The 14036-nt window shown below is 42.9% G+C and overlaps 1 protein-coding gene across 10 annotated transcripts in view; it reads left to right on the top strand.

Annotated features, from left to right (window-relative positions):
- Window positions 1-14036, top strand: part of NBEA (neurobeachin) — a 630876-nt gene that overhangs the window by 252801 nt on the left and 364039 nt on the right. For 4 of the 10 annotated variants that reach the window (XM_040426126.1, XM_040426122.1, XM_040426121.1 and 1 more), the window contains 4 exons: window positions 3266-4288; window positions 10410-10627; window positions 12540-12693; window positions 13037-13060. In XM_040426126.1, coding sequence (XP_040282060.1) covers window positions 3266-4288; window positions 10410-10627; window positions 12540-12693; window positions 13037-13060 — 1419 coding nt within the window. The remainder of the gene's footprint in view (window positions 1-3265; window positions 4289-10409; window positions 10628-12539; window positions 12694-13036; window positions 13061-14036) is intronic. The other 6 variants (XM_040426127.1, XM_040426123.1, XM_040426119.1 and 3 more) reach the window with 2 other exon arrangements.

Here is a 14036-nt window from a genome sequence, read left to right as displayed (position 1 = left end):
CCACCAATGAAATTAAAACTGGGGAGGGAGAGGGGTCTGCCCCCTGCTGCCTGGCAGCCCCTGATCTCTTATAGGGGGCTATGATATGCACAATTAACCCCTCAGGTGCAGCACCTGAGGGGTTAATTGTGCGGATCACAGCCCCCTGTAAGAGATCGGGTGCTGCCAGGCAGCAGGGGGCAGTCATGTACACAGTTCGTAGTATATTCTAACTAGAAGCGTCCCCATCACTATGGGAACACCTCTGTGTTAGAATATACTGTCGGATATGAGTTTTGATATGAAAACTCATCTCTGAAAAAGCTTTTATGCAGACGGATCTTCGGATCCGTCTGTATGAAAGTAACCTACGGCCACGGATCACGGATGCCAATCTTGTGTGCATCAGTGTTCTTTCACGGACCCATTGACTTGAATGGGTCCGTGAACCGTTGTCCGTCAAAAAAATGCGGCTGCAAAACGGTGCATTTTCAGATTTTTCCACGGACCCATTGAAAGTCAATGGGTCCGCGAAAAAAAACAGAGAACGGCACAACGGTCGTGTGCATGAGGCCTTAATCTTATTTTTGTAACTTAAATCTGCTGTATCATATTTAATTTTTTCACACATTACTTTTATGCGATTTTCAAGCAAAGAATGTGTTTCTGTGGGAAAAAGATAAAAGTATTCACTGCTGAGGAATAAACAGTTATAGTTAAGATCTGCAAAGTAAAATGCGAACTGTAGATCTGATATAAACTTGCTTGATTATTGCTTTGAAGTCTTATTTGCATGTGCAGTGAAGGCTGGGAGAGCGGTGACTGACAGGCAGAAGGATGTGTTGTGATTGCTTGTACATGTCTTCACATTAAATTCTTCTTTGATGAGCCTTCACCATGGCTACGTGTGTAATCGCGTCTACAGCGATTCATATTTAAAGCATCAGGTCCTGTCCTGGGCGAACGTTCCCATGTGAGGAGCTTTCGCCATCATCTAGCTTTGCCTTCAGTAGCCCCTTCTTTGTTCCTTGTGTAATTGCGGAGATAATGACTTTAATTTGTTTATCCCTGCCCTGCAAATGAAACGGGACATGAAAAATATTCTATGACGAGGGCAGGAAGCAATTAATATGAAGTGCATAATGGCAGAATATTTCGGACAAGAGTTTCCAAACAGCTCGCCTCTTGTAATTATCTATACTTAGTCTATGAAGCCACTTTAGGCACGATGTAGGCGCTCCAGGGCTCCTCTGTGTTTCCAAAAAGAATGCCAAGAAAATTACCGTAATTGCTTTTTTTTGCAGTTTGATCTCTTTAAATGTAGCCTGGGATGAATCGCTGTAAGAAGTAGAATAAATGAAATGAGATGTCTATTTTTATTTAAGAAATTATTGTGCTTTAGCTCTCCTTTTTTTAGTCCTTTTTTCTTTTTAGACTTTAAGTTAAATGTTAATTTCTTATCTCTTTAATTATCTTTCATTCTTTTATGTTATGAATTTACACATTTGGAATAGCCATTATAAATCTGTATGGGGCCATGTGCATTTCCAATTTTTTTTTTTTTCTCGGATCTGCAAATCCCAGCACAGGTTCTATACTTTTTTTTAATGAGGAAAGCACTTTCTAATGATGGGAGCAAGAAAAGAAAAAAAAACAGCATGCGTATGAAAACTATCTGTATCTGATGCCTAAAAGGGGTCCTGTCAGCTAGTAAATGATTACCATTGTTCAATCATTGTTGCCAGTGTCAGACTATGTAGGGACACAACTCTTGAATAAGGGAGGACATTTTTCTTATGGTGGAATGACGTTGTGTAGAGCTCCAAAAAAGATGGCAAAGAATTCTTATATTATAGGGAATACAATAATTTAGTGTACGGACATGTCAGAAGTGGACATAGCTGCTCTTTAAAAAGGTATTCCCATCTCGGACATTTGGGGCATATCGCTAGTATATGCTCCCAGTGTCTGATAGGTGCAGGTTTCCCCTCTGTGACCCGCACCTATACTTAGAACGGAGCCAACAAAGTGCCATAGGACGCAACGCGCATGGGTGGACGCCCTCCAGTCATTCTTATGCTAGTACCAAAATAAATGGGAATCGCACCGCGCAAATGCTGCCACTGCTCCATTCACTTCTATGGGGCTGACGGAAATAGACGAGCCAGCTCTTGCATCAAACATCCGAAGTTGATTCGCATAAAACCTAGTTTCAATACTGTTCGGAGCGAGTGCTCCGTACAGTATTATGATGAATTGACTCTGATGAGCCGAAGATATTACTACACGAAGTCTCGCGAGACTTCGCGTAATAACTTCATAAATTGATTTCTGCAGTAAAAAATAATTTTCTGAACTCTGGTAAGGTTCAGTTTATGAAGTTATTACGCGAAGTATCGCGTAACTTCGCAAAGTAATAACTTCGGTTCATCTGAGCTGCCAATACATTCTAATACTGTACGGAGCTCCGTACAGTATTGAAACAAAGTTTTATCAAAATGGACTTCGGATGTTTCATCCGACGTCGATTCGCTCATCCCTACTCGCAACTTTTTAAAAATAGTGAGTGTGGCGTAGCGGTAGGGGGCTTGGCCCCTGATAGCCTGTTGGATTTACTGTCATTTACACCAGAAATCCAAAACTCCTAGTTTGTGTAGATTTGAAAGCCTGGCACAAAGCGAGGGACATTTTATCAAGACTGGTGCTCCCATACTCCAGTCTCAATCTCGCTGGAGTAATATGCACCTTAATAAATTAGTCGCATATCTGGCGCTCCGTGTAACAGAATCTCGGGTCTACGCTATCCAGGTCTGGCATAGACTTGAGCTATAACTTACGCCAGTTTCTGGCGCCTTTATAGTACATGTGGTGGGCTATGCTAAGCCCCTCCCCTACCACTAAGCCCCACCTCTTTCTCACCACTTTTCTAAATGTCACAAATAGTGGCGTAAAAGCATTAGTAAATGCCTGGAAATGGGACAAATTTATTAAAAGGCTTTCACCTCTTAAAAAATTTGCCACAGTCTGACACACCAGTCTTAGTATATTTATCCCACTGTGTGTAGAACAATCTATGGTCCAGGACTTTCCAGAACCACTTACCTGAGGATAGGCCATCAATATCAACATCCTGGACATCCCTTCAAGCATGATGACCACCTAGATGCTATATAGTTTGTTGCTGTGCCAAGACAGCACTGTATATGTAGATGTCAGATAGGTTCATTATAGTATAGACTTGTTATACAATTCAGTGCACGTTAACACTCATTATTTTCTCTTTAAGGTCACCTATGAGGCGCATAAGGAGTACTTGGCTAAAATGTACGAAGAGTATCAGAGACAGGAAGAGGAGAACATCAAGAAGGGCAAGAAAGGAAATGTCAGCACCATATCTGGACTTTCTTCTCAAGCAGTAGCCGCCAAGGGTGGATTAGAAATTAGAGAAATTGATGACCTTTCCCAAAGTCAAAGTCCAGAAAGTGAGACTGATTATCCCGTCAATTCAGATACTAGAGATCTTCTTATAGCCACTAAAATTTCGGATGATACCATTTCCAACACTGATAGGCCAGCTGGTGGTGTTCGGGTAGAGGTTCATGACCTATTGGTGGACATCAAAGCTGAGAAGGTTGAGGCTACTGAGGTCAAACTTGACGACTTGGATCTGTCTCCTGAGACGCTTGTTACCGGAGAAAATGGTGCCCTTGTTGAAGTAGAGTCTCTACTGGATAACGTCTACAGTGCGGCTGTTGAAAAGCTCCAAAACAACGTTCATGACAGTGTTGGTATTATTAAGGAAACTGAAGAAAAAGATGGCCCTTTGATCACCCTAGCTGACGAGAAAGACCAAACCACTTCTAACAATACCTCATTTCTTTTTGATAAAATGACACATTCAGAGGACAAACTGTTGCCCGAACTGACTAGCGGTAACCATATAACCATCGGTAACGTCCAGGATACCCACGTTCATCTTGGTGTCAATGATGACCTTGGTTTGCTGGCCCACATGACAAGCAGTGTTGACCTCACTTGTGCATCAGCTGTAATTGGGGACAAAGATTTTAAAATCCATACTACCGCTGATAGCTTAGGCAGCATTTCTGATCGAGAGTTGGCTTCATCATCAAAAAGTCTAGACTATACTCAAATGACCACTGCAAACTTAGAAACCGAGTCTTCTGGTAACAAATCCATAGTCAATATGGATGCTGGCAGTACCGTGTCTGATACTGAGAGGTCTGATGATGGTCGGGACCTTGGGAAGGAGATCAAGAAGATACAGACTACTACAACTACAACACAGGTGTGTTATTTAAATTGAGGTTTCGGCTTCTTTAAAATTGATGGGCGCAACTTTTTGACGGGTACTTCATACACTTCTTTGGTTTCTGGGCATGGTTGTGCCAGGTGTTACAGCTCCGTCCCATGAAGTGAAAAGGACTAAGCTGTATTACCGTGTACAGCACAGTGGGACCAGTCAAACGGCTGTTCCACAGGGGTGCTGAGAATCAGACCCCCTCCAATCTAATATAGATGCTATGTTGTAAGGTTGGCCATCAATTTTGAAGAATCGGATGTTCCCCTTAATGTTATTGATTTCTACATCTTGACCTAGTTATATTGCATGTGGTACGCATAATTCCTGGTGAGGAGAAATTATATGATTTAATGAATACCTCCACTGTTCTGAATGTGCGTCAACAATATCGTGGTGGGGGTTCACATTAATCTTCTCATGCACAATCTTATTCTGTCCCGATAACCATATTAAAATATTTCGCCATGCGTTCTTCCGGTGGATGCTTCTAAGGCTGTGAGCACATATTCATGTCAAGCTCTTTGCATACACTAGTGCATAATGTAAGCAAATAATTTCACACGCTGCTGCTCTTTTTATTTGCTCAGCGTGTCATTCAGTTAATCTCCATGAATAATATGGATCAAGGCTATCTATTGCTGGAAGTATCTAAAGATATATCCGGATTGTGTTTAGGGTATTTATTCCTCTGCTAGCAGCCGATATTCTCCTTTTAGATTGAATCACTTCTTCTATGTTCAATAACACGGTTTCCAGTCAGATTATTCCTAACCTGATAAGACAACCTGGAATATCCAGCACAGTTCATCACACGGTAGACCGTGGGGCCCCGTGTTTAGTTATGTTATTACACACTGCCACAGGCGAAGACATGATTATTGTTTACAGACCTATTCATTGGCAATACAATGAATCCTCCAAGGCATGGTCTATTCCAGCAGGACCGTGGAGATCTCAGGTTCATCACAGAAGATTACACAGATGTTACACACCTGCTGATAAGGGAACACTAAACACATGAAAATGCACTAAAGAAAAAATGTCTCAGAACTTCTCTTCATCATCTTCTTTTGGCCTATTTTATCTCACATTACAGCAGGTCAGCCATGTCCCACCCCCTTGTCCTGAGTGTCCTGTGTCTGGCTTTTTCTGCAGCCTAAATCTGGTACCTGCTCGCATCACCTCCAGGCCTGGAGGTTACATAGGGTACTTTCACACTTCTTTTCCGGCATAGAGTTCCGTCCTAGGGGCTCTACACCAGAAAAGAACTGATCAGGCATACCCCAATGCATTCTGAATGGAGAGCAATCCGTTCAGGACGTATTCAGTTCAGTCTTTTTGACTGATCAGGCAAAAGATAAAACCACAGCATGCTACGGTTTTATCTCCGGCCCAAAAAACAAGACTTGCCTGAATGCCGGCATTTTTTTCCATAGGAATGTATTAGTGCCGTATTCGGCATTCAAAATACATGCGCAGACTGAACAAAAAGGTAAAAAAAATACCGGATCCGTTTTTCTGGATTCGGCATTTGAATTCATTTTTCGGACTGATCAGGATCCTGATCAGTCCTAGGCCTTCAGTTGGCATACGTTTTGCCGGATCCGGCAGGCAGTTCCGGCGACGGAACAGTGAGCCGAAAACGGGCAGTGTACTGCGCAGGCGCCGGATTTCGGTTGCAGAAAAAGAATGATGTCACAAGCATAGTTAGGCGTAAGGTCTGAGGGGGGTTGGGGGGCGCGGCCTGGGAACTTAAAGCAAACGTGCCGCCCCTGGGCACTTGCAATGGCTCATTTGCATATCTTTAAAACTTGATTTGGGGCGTTTTGGAGACTCACAAATAAAGATAACATCAGCGTCATGTACTTGTGTCCCACACAGATTTATAAACCGTTTAAAACGTGAAGTGGGTGTCAGGCTCCCTTTAATGAATATTGATGTATTTGGTGATTTATGCAGAATACTGTTGAACATTTTGGTTCTTTACTTGGAGGTAGGATGGAGTGTTATGTAGTAGTACTCCTATAGGAGAGGTTACTATACTGACATGCTGATAATTTCTTCATAGCCAATGCCCGGGGATGGGCAGAGATGGCGGTCTCAGGCCGTAGCAGCCTGAAGAATAGGGAGAGACCACTGTGCAGGACAGCCTCTGTTATGTACCTGGCACTGGGGGGTGCCTTATAGATGGAGGAGCTTTTTCTGAGAGCTGTCCATTCTTGAGAGTCCTTATATCTGGCTGTGGTACTGTACAGAATAGTGATGGGTCGTTTGCAACTGATTTGGTACAAAGAGCCGACCCTTTTACCTGAATGATGGGAGCTGGGTCCGAAGCGAGAGTGAGCCGAAAACAGACAGGGCAGAGGTCAGGCACAGTGAGTGGCAGTCTGCAGGGCATAAATGAGAAGGACAGGTAGTGTTTCGGGGAGGCATCAGTGGCCCAGCCCTACTAGTCTCGTGAGGATTATAGGTGTTGTCTCACCTCACTAGGATATACCCCAATGTCTGATAGCTGCAGGTCCGACCTCTGGGATCCGCACCTATCCTTAGAGTGGAGCGCTGGCTCAGCTATTTCTGTCAGCCCTATAGAAGTGAATGGAGCTGTGGCTGCACTTGCACTGCGAGCTTCCTATTCATTTCAATGGGACTGCCAAGAAATAGCAAATTTTCGGCGCTCCCATAGGAATGAATAGAGGGCGAGTGTGTATATGCGGTGGGCCTTCAGGGACTTTGTGGGTTTCCCTCAAAGGATAGCTGCAGGTCCCAGAAGTGGGACCCACACCTATCCGACATTGGGGGCATATCCTGGAGAGATATGCCCCAAAGTCTGAGGTGGGAATACCCTTTTAATGCTTCTGTTTTCACATTATTTCTTTTGTATTTGTTATATGGCACAATATATAGCATGCCAATAAAAAATACTGCCAAATTTCTCAGAATAATAAAAGCCGTAAATTCTACTAAAAGAAGAGCCATTTAACAGCCATAAGAGCCAGTTCTTTTTGGTGAGCTGAGCCTAATGATCAGGATGACTGAAAAGAGTCGTCCATCACTACTAGAGGAGCCGGGAAGACACAGGTGCCGGGTCTAACACCTGATTGGTGGTTCAGATTGAGGCTAAGGGGGAGGAGCTACATGTCGCTGTGGAGTTGGTTTCATTTTCAGTCAGAGAGCAGCTGAGGAGATGACTGAGAGGACGGCCCCAGAGCGTCCATGTTTATTAAAATTATCAGCTAAAGAAAATAAGTAATTAGTTAAAAAGGAAAGCCCAGTGACTGGGGGTTGGGGAGAAGTCAGGCAAGGGAATAAGACATTTCCAGCAGTACATTATTTCTACAGCAAGGGTGATGCAAGCCCAGTAGATGAAAATTACCTCAGTTATGTTGTTTATAATGAAATCTAACTCTGGATAAGGCCCCATTCACACAGCTGTATTTTTGCGGATCGGAAGCGGACCCATTAATTTCAATGGGTCCGCAAAAGATGCGGACAGCACACCGTGTGATGTCCGCATCCGTATGTTCGTTCCGCGTCTCCACAAAAAAGATAAAACATGTCCTACTTTTGTCCATTTTGTGGATAAGGATAGGAATTGTTACAATGGGCCTGCAAAAAAAACAAACAAACAAAAAAAGGATGCAACATGGATGTCACATCGATGTCATCCATATTTTTTGCGGACCGCAAAATACATACGGTCGTGTGACTGTAGCCTAAAAGTTTGTGTTACCACAAAGTTGCCCTAGTTTGATAAAGAATCCAGGTTTATAGCTGTTCTTACATTCATTTACATGCAAGCCTCTCCGAGTCACTGGTATAAACATGCATGCTCAGCTGCAACAAGCTTGCATGTTAACTTCACATTTTTATAGCGCCTATGTTTCTGGCTTGCGTATTACTCCTAATGAAACGGATATTAACATTTCTTTTTTCCAAATCCCAGTTTCCGGTGTGAAACCCTTGACCTTAAAATCTAGAAATCAGTTTACCCTGCCGAGCCGCAAGAACCCAGAGCTCAGAATAGTCAGGTGGTAAAAAGACGATGTTGTCCGTGTTTTATATCATTCAAGTCGTTTGTCCATCAGTCAGTGATGATCAGGAGTCCGGAGCCCTTTGTTCCTCTTCACCAGTTTCCCAGACAAATACCTGGAGAACATCTCAGCTCATTGCAGATGTCGTCTTTGGGCGGATTCAAACCCAGAGCCCCAGCACTCCAAGGCACCAGTGCTAACCACTGAGCCGCCATACTGCCCAAGGAGAATTGGCCATCGAGATTGTCCCTAACTTTCCATTGGTATCCATTGGTAACTTTTTCTTTTTCTTTGGGACATAGGCCTGGAAAATCTTCTGAAATGTATTCCGCATCTAAAGCTCTGACGTATTTAAAGGGGTTTTCCGGGAGTTTAATTTTGATGGGCCTGTCCACAGGGTAGGTGATCAATATTTGATCAGTGGAGGTCTGACTCCCGGCATCCGTGCTGATCTGCTGTTTGAAGAGATGGTGGCCCTCCAGTGAGCCCCATGGCCTCATCCTAGGCCAGTGACATCACGTTCATCAGTCACATGGCCTATGCGCTGTTCAGTCCCTTTCAAGTGAATGGGTCTGGGGTGCAATGTCTTGATATCCTATGAGCTGCCAGAGGATGCACCACATTTATGATGAGGTTTAGGCCTCATAATAAATTAGGCGCATCTTCCGGCAGTGCGTGGGCCTAAACAGTGCCCCCCAGAAATTTATTCCAATGAAGGGGACACTGGGCTTTGTGGCTCCTTCTGAATTTTTGTGAACAATGGTTCTTCTGTCTAGAGCAGCGCCTTCGTTCTTATGTGAATATGGCTTAATCCAGCCCTGCACATTTGTATGTATCTCAGCAATGGCCTCAAATGGGAAACACTCGCACAAAGTGAGCTCGGATGGATCCATCCATATTGAATGACATTTTTTTACTATATTTTTTTATGGACTTAAACAGGAAAAAACTTGTTAAATTGCAGTTTTCACACTGACCAGGCTTCGGAGATGGCATCATAATGTGTGCCGTATCCTGAATGTTATAAACCAATTCAGTGTATATTCTGTCTCCAGTATTGTAAGGTGTCCATATAAATGATTAGGAGACCTTGTATTACGTCCTCATGACAAGTCTTCTGCCCTGGCTGCTATAGAAGACGTCAGAGAACCAGCCTCTGCGAACCGTCACATTATTTATGGACAAGGTTCTCCATTTAGGACCAAAAAAATCTGAGCTTCATTATTTATTGGTCAAGATTTCCTATAAGGGTAACATGGGGACCTGTATTTTAGCCTCCACTAACTTACTGTATATGCTGGAAACACTGCTGGTGAAGATTTGTAGACATCCTATTCTCCATGATGGGAACCTCTGGTCACATCATAAGTGGATATTAGCAGCTTCCTCTCCCAACATGACTGTTAGGGCTCATGCGCACAGACTTATTTGTTTTCCATTCTGTTTTTTTGCAGCCCATATGCGGATCCATTTACTTTAATGGGTCCACATAAAATATGGGATATACACCGTGTGCATTCCTTTTCCGTTTGTCCGCATGGCTGTTTCGAAAAATAAAAAATAGAGCATGTCCAATTATTGTCTGTATTACGGACAATATAGGACTGGTCTTTAGATGGCAGGAAGTTCCGTTCCGCAAAACGCGGAATGCACACGACTGGTATCTGCAATTTGCGGACTGCACAGGCAACGGTCGTGTGCATGAGCGCTTGTTGTAATTGTCAAATCGGGTACAAAAAAAACAGATTTTCTTTAAAGTTCTACTTCAAAGTTACCTGGCTTCTTTGCAGTTTCTGGCGCAAATTATAGTAAATCTGGTGGGCTCTGACAAGTTGCACCCCCCACCATTAGTCCCCGCCCTTTTTCTTGCCGCTATTCAAAAGTGTCGAGAAGCTCAAAAAGTTGCAAATATCATTTGCACCTAATTTGCAACTTTTTTTATGCTAGGGTGGTGGCATATAAGCTTTAATAAATGTCCCCCACAGTTCCCAGCAGATACGAACGTTCCTTGCCGCTGTATGCACAAGGTTTCTTCTTGTTTCTTTTCTCACTGTCTTATTTTTCTTTTGTCTTAGGCCATTCAGGGCCGAATCATCAGTCAACATGAGCGAGACTTGCGCGTGGATTTGGGGTTCCGTGGCATGCCGATGACTGAGGAGCAGCGGCGGCAGTTCAGCCCTGGTCCACGAACTACGATGTTCCGTATTCCTGAGTTCAAATGGTCCCCCATGCATCAACGATTATTAACAGATCTGCTGTTTGCGTTAGAGACGGACGTCCATGTTTGGAGAAGGTAATAATTGTTTGCCCTATCAATCACCAGGCTGGTACACAGAGCTCTGCCATGGGGCATGCTCCACGCATATTTATACCTATCATATTCATTGTACAGATCACATAAAATGAAGCAAACAATCCAGTGAAGAGTTTTGACATTTACTTACCTAGTATGGAGTCACCCTGGTGTTCAAAGCATATAGCAATATGCACGTCCACCTAATGAGCTGAGTGCTGGTGCAGAGGCATGTTTAGTCGCTCTCCCCACAGCCAGGTCTCTGCATAGTAATCCTCTATTGTCGGGAAAGGAGCAGAGCCCTGCAGTAGCATGGCAGTATGGCTGAGAAGACTTCTTCTGCAGGGGAAGTAAGAAGGGATTATATTCTCAGCTGCCAGAGGGTGAAGGAGACTGATGCTCTTCAGAGAATGCCTCCATTAAGAGGAACCCATGGACTAAATATTGATAAAAATATATATTTTTTTTTTTGTTAGAAACACTATAAATGACATTAAAACAAATAGTAATAGCTTTTTAGGTCTTTTTCTATGAGAATGATTTATATGAACTCCACTCCAAAATCCATGTCCTGTACATGCCCCGCTGTTCTCATTGGGAAACCGCTGCAGATCTGATTTTTGACTAAGGCCTCAACATTTCCATGTCTGTTTGACGTCCTTGAAAAATCAGTCCATGTTTCATCCGTGAAGATGTCCGTGTTTGGTCTGTGTGTCATGCGTATTCCACGGACACTGCTCAGCTGAAAATTAATTTCCAGAGCATCTCCTATTAGTGGTCATTGCAAAACGGACCAACCATGAATGCCCTCCGTGTTGTGTCTGTGTTTTTTCACTGACCCATAGACTGTAATGGGCGTGTTTGGTCCGCATCACAGACAAAAGTAGCGCATGTCTCCGGGTTTTTTTTCACTGTAAAATATACTGATGTGTAAACAGACGCATTCAAATCAGGGGGTATATGTCCTGTCCATAGTATATGCGGACAGCACACGTCAGGGAAAAACAGTATTGTGAAGTATGGGAAACAACCACAAGCAGATTAGCTCCATTGAATCGAGTGAATTCACCCGCAGGCCCATGTTGTTCAGGCTCCAAATCTGCAGCAGAAATCTCAGGATCGGCCTCAGATTTCTGACATGGGTTCCACACCAGGCTTTTCCACAAAACGCAATAGTGGTGTGAACATGCCCTTGAAGAAAAATAATCTGGGGGCAAGCATTCTCCAACTGTGGGGTGTGTTCCTAACACAATGTAGGAAGTTAACTTAGGATACTTTCACACTAGCGTTTTTCTTTTCCGGCATAGAGTTCCGTCCAATACCGGAAAATAACTGATCAGTTTTATCCCCATGCATTCTGAATGGAGAGCATCAGGATGTCTTCAGTTCAGTCTTTTTGACGGTTCAGGATGGAGATAATACAGCAGCATGCTACAGTTTTATCTCCGGCCAAAAAAACTGAAGACTTGCCTGAATGCCGGATCCAGCATTTTTTTCTTATAGGAATGTATTAGTGCCGGATCAGACATTCAAAATACCGCAATGCCGAATCTATCCTTCCAGTCTGCGCATGCGATCTGATTGGTTACTGTGTGTGCCCCCATTTTTATTTTAACTCCTACCTGTGCACTTGATGTTTTCTTGCTGTTGCGTCCCTCATTATGGTTACAGCTTATATGAGGATCTCTCCAATATTATTATGATCCTGAGAGCGCCCACTGCTTGTGCTCATTACGGTTTTTTTCTGGTGCATGTGTCTTTAACCATAAAGAATATGTTGCACATTTTCCGTTTTCAGCTCTTATGAAGTTTGCACTGGAAACCCTTTGCATATCCCTAACGCACCAGCAGAATATTTATGCAGATTGCTTTTTCCAGATGTACCATCTCATGACAATCCTTTCTTCCACAGCCATTCCACAAAATCTGTCATGGACTTTGTCAATAGCAACGAAAACATTATCTTTGTTCACAACACCATCCACCTGATCTCCCAAATGGTAGATAACATCATCATCGCCTGCGGAGGGATACTGCCTTTGTTGTCTGCAGCCACATCACCAACTGTAAGTACAATGTCGCCATCTAGTGGCCCTTGAGAGAATAGAATTCATTTTAATTGCTGCTGATGCTTTAGTTAAGTTTATATTCAGTATATATTAATATTGAAATCTTCTTAGATTTATTTCAAGTGATTTGCTGATTTCTATTTATTATTATTTTCAAAATGTTATTAGAACATTAGCCATTTATATTATTTGATTAATTTATTTACTGGCTGATGTGTTTAGTATTAGATAATGCAGTAGATTTACGTTGTTTTCACTTTGATTTTTCATTTGGATTTTAATGCTTTTCTTTTTCTTGTACTGTTGTGGTCTGTTGTCTGTGTGTCTTTTTCATGTCCAGGGTTCTAAGGTTAGTATATCTGATGTAAGTTTCCTTTTTTATTATTTTTCATTACCCCCTCATTGTATGTTGTGTGCCTTTTACTCGGCAGTATTACGTTTTTTAACTCTGACGCATGCGTGTATAAAAGTTTAATACACATGTCATTAGTCCAATTCATGCTAGACGTGACGTTAAAGGGGATGTCAAATCTCATGTCAATAAAGTGCTTTCTTTGTATAATGAAAAGTCATCACTGTATATTATATACTTTGGGTGTTCATTTCTTATTGTATCCAGGACATCTGCTTCCTGTCAAAGAACAGACTTTTTCATTGCTTACATTCAGAGACTGAAAACCCAGCCCGGCGGCAAGATCTGCGCCATAAATTTCCGCCGCTTGGGGCCTTACCCTTCCAGCTTTTTAGCCTGCTGCTGTGGTCTGTTCAAGGACTACATGGTGAAACTTAGTCATACACTGTAACAAACCCTTAGCTGTGGAAGAAGGACAAGACCAGGATAGGTTTTCAGACTCTGCTTTCAAATATGATTTCCATTCACTGACAGAAAGCAGAAATCTTGAAAGTGGTAAGGGGCAATGCATATAGTTAATTATGCAGTGATTTATTTGTGCATAAGACTAAACAGCCCCTTTAAAGTGTTTGCTTAGATTTATATATATTTTTTTTTTTGTGTGCGGTCATTTCATACAGACGAATAAGTAATTTCATTGCTAAAATGTGATCAGATGGGGGAATGATATCCAACTGAGCCCCAGGCCAGTGGTGTCTGCATTTACTCCACCTCTTAGTCCACATGGACTTGGGGGAGATTTATCAAAACTGGTATAAAGGAAAACGGGCCTGTTTGCAAATAGCAACCAATCAGATTCCATCTTTAAAGGGGTTATCCAACCCTTAAAATGCCTCCCCATACGCCCAGGCCCCTCAGAGAGGTTGGACTTACCTCCTCCCTGGCACCCACGTCGCTTCTGATGCTCGTGCGGCCACCATGCCACTGC

The sequence above is a fragment of the Bufo bufo genome, chromosome 3 (genome assembly GCF_905171765.1).
Source record: "Bufo bufo chromosome 3, aBufBuf1.1, whole genome shotgun sequence".
Classification (NCBI taxonomy): Eukaryota; Metazoa; Chordata; class Amphibia; order Anura; family Bufonidae; genus Bufo; species Bufo bufo.
The sequence above is the reverse complement of the archived record's forward strand: the minus strand, read 5'-3'. Positions and strand labels throughout refer to the sequence as shown.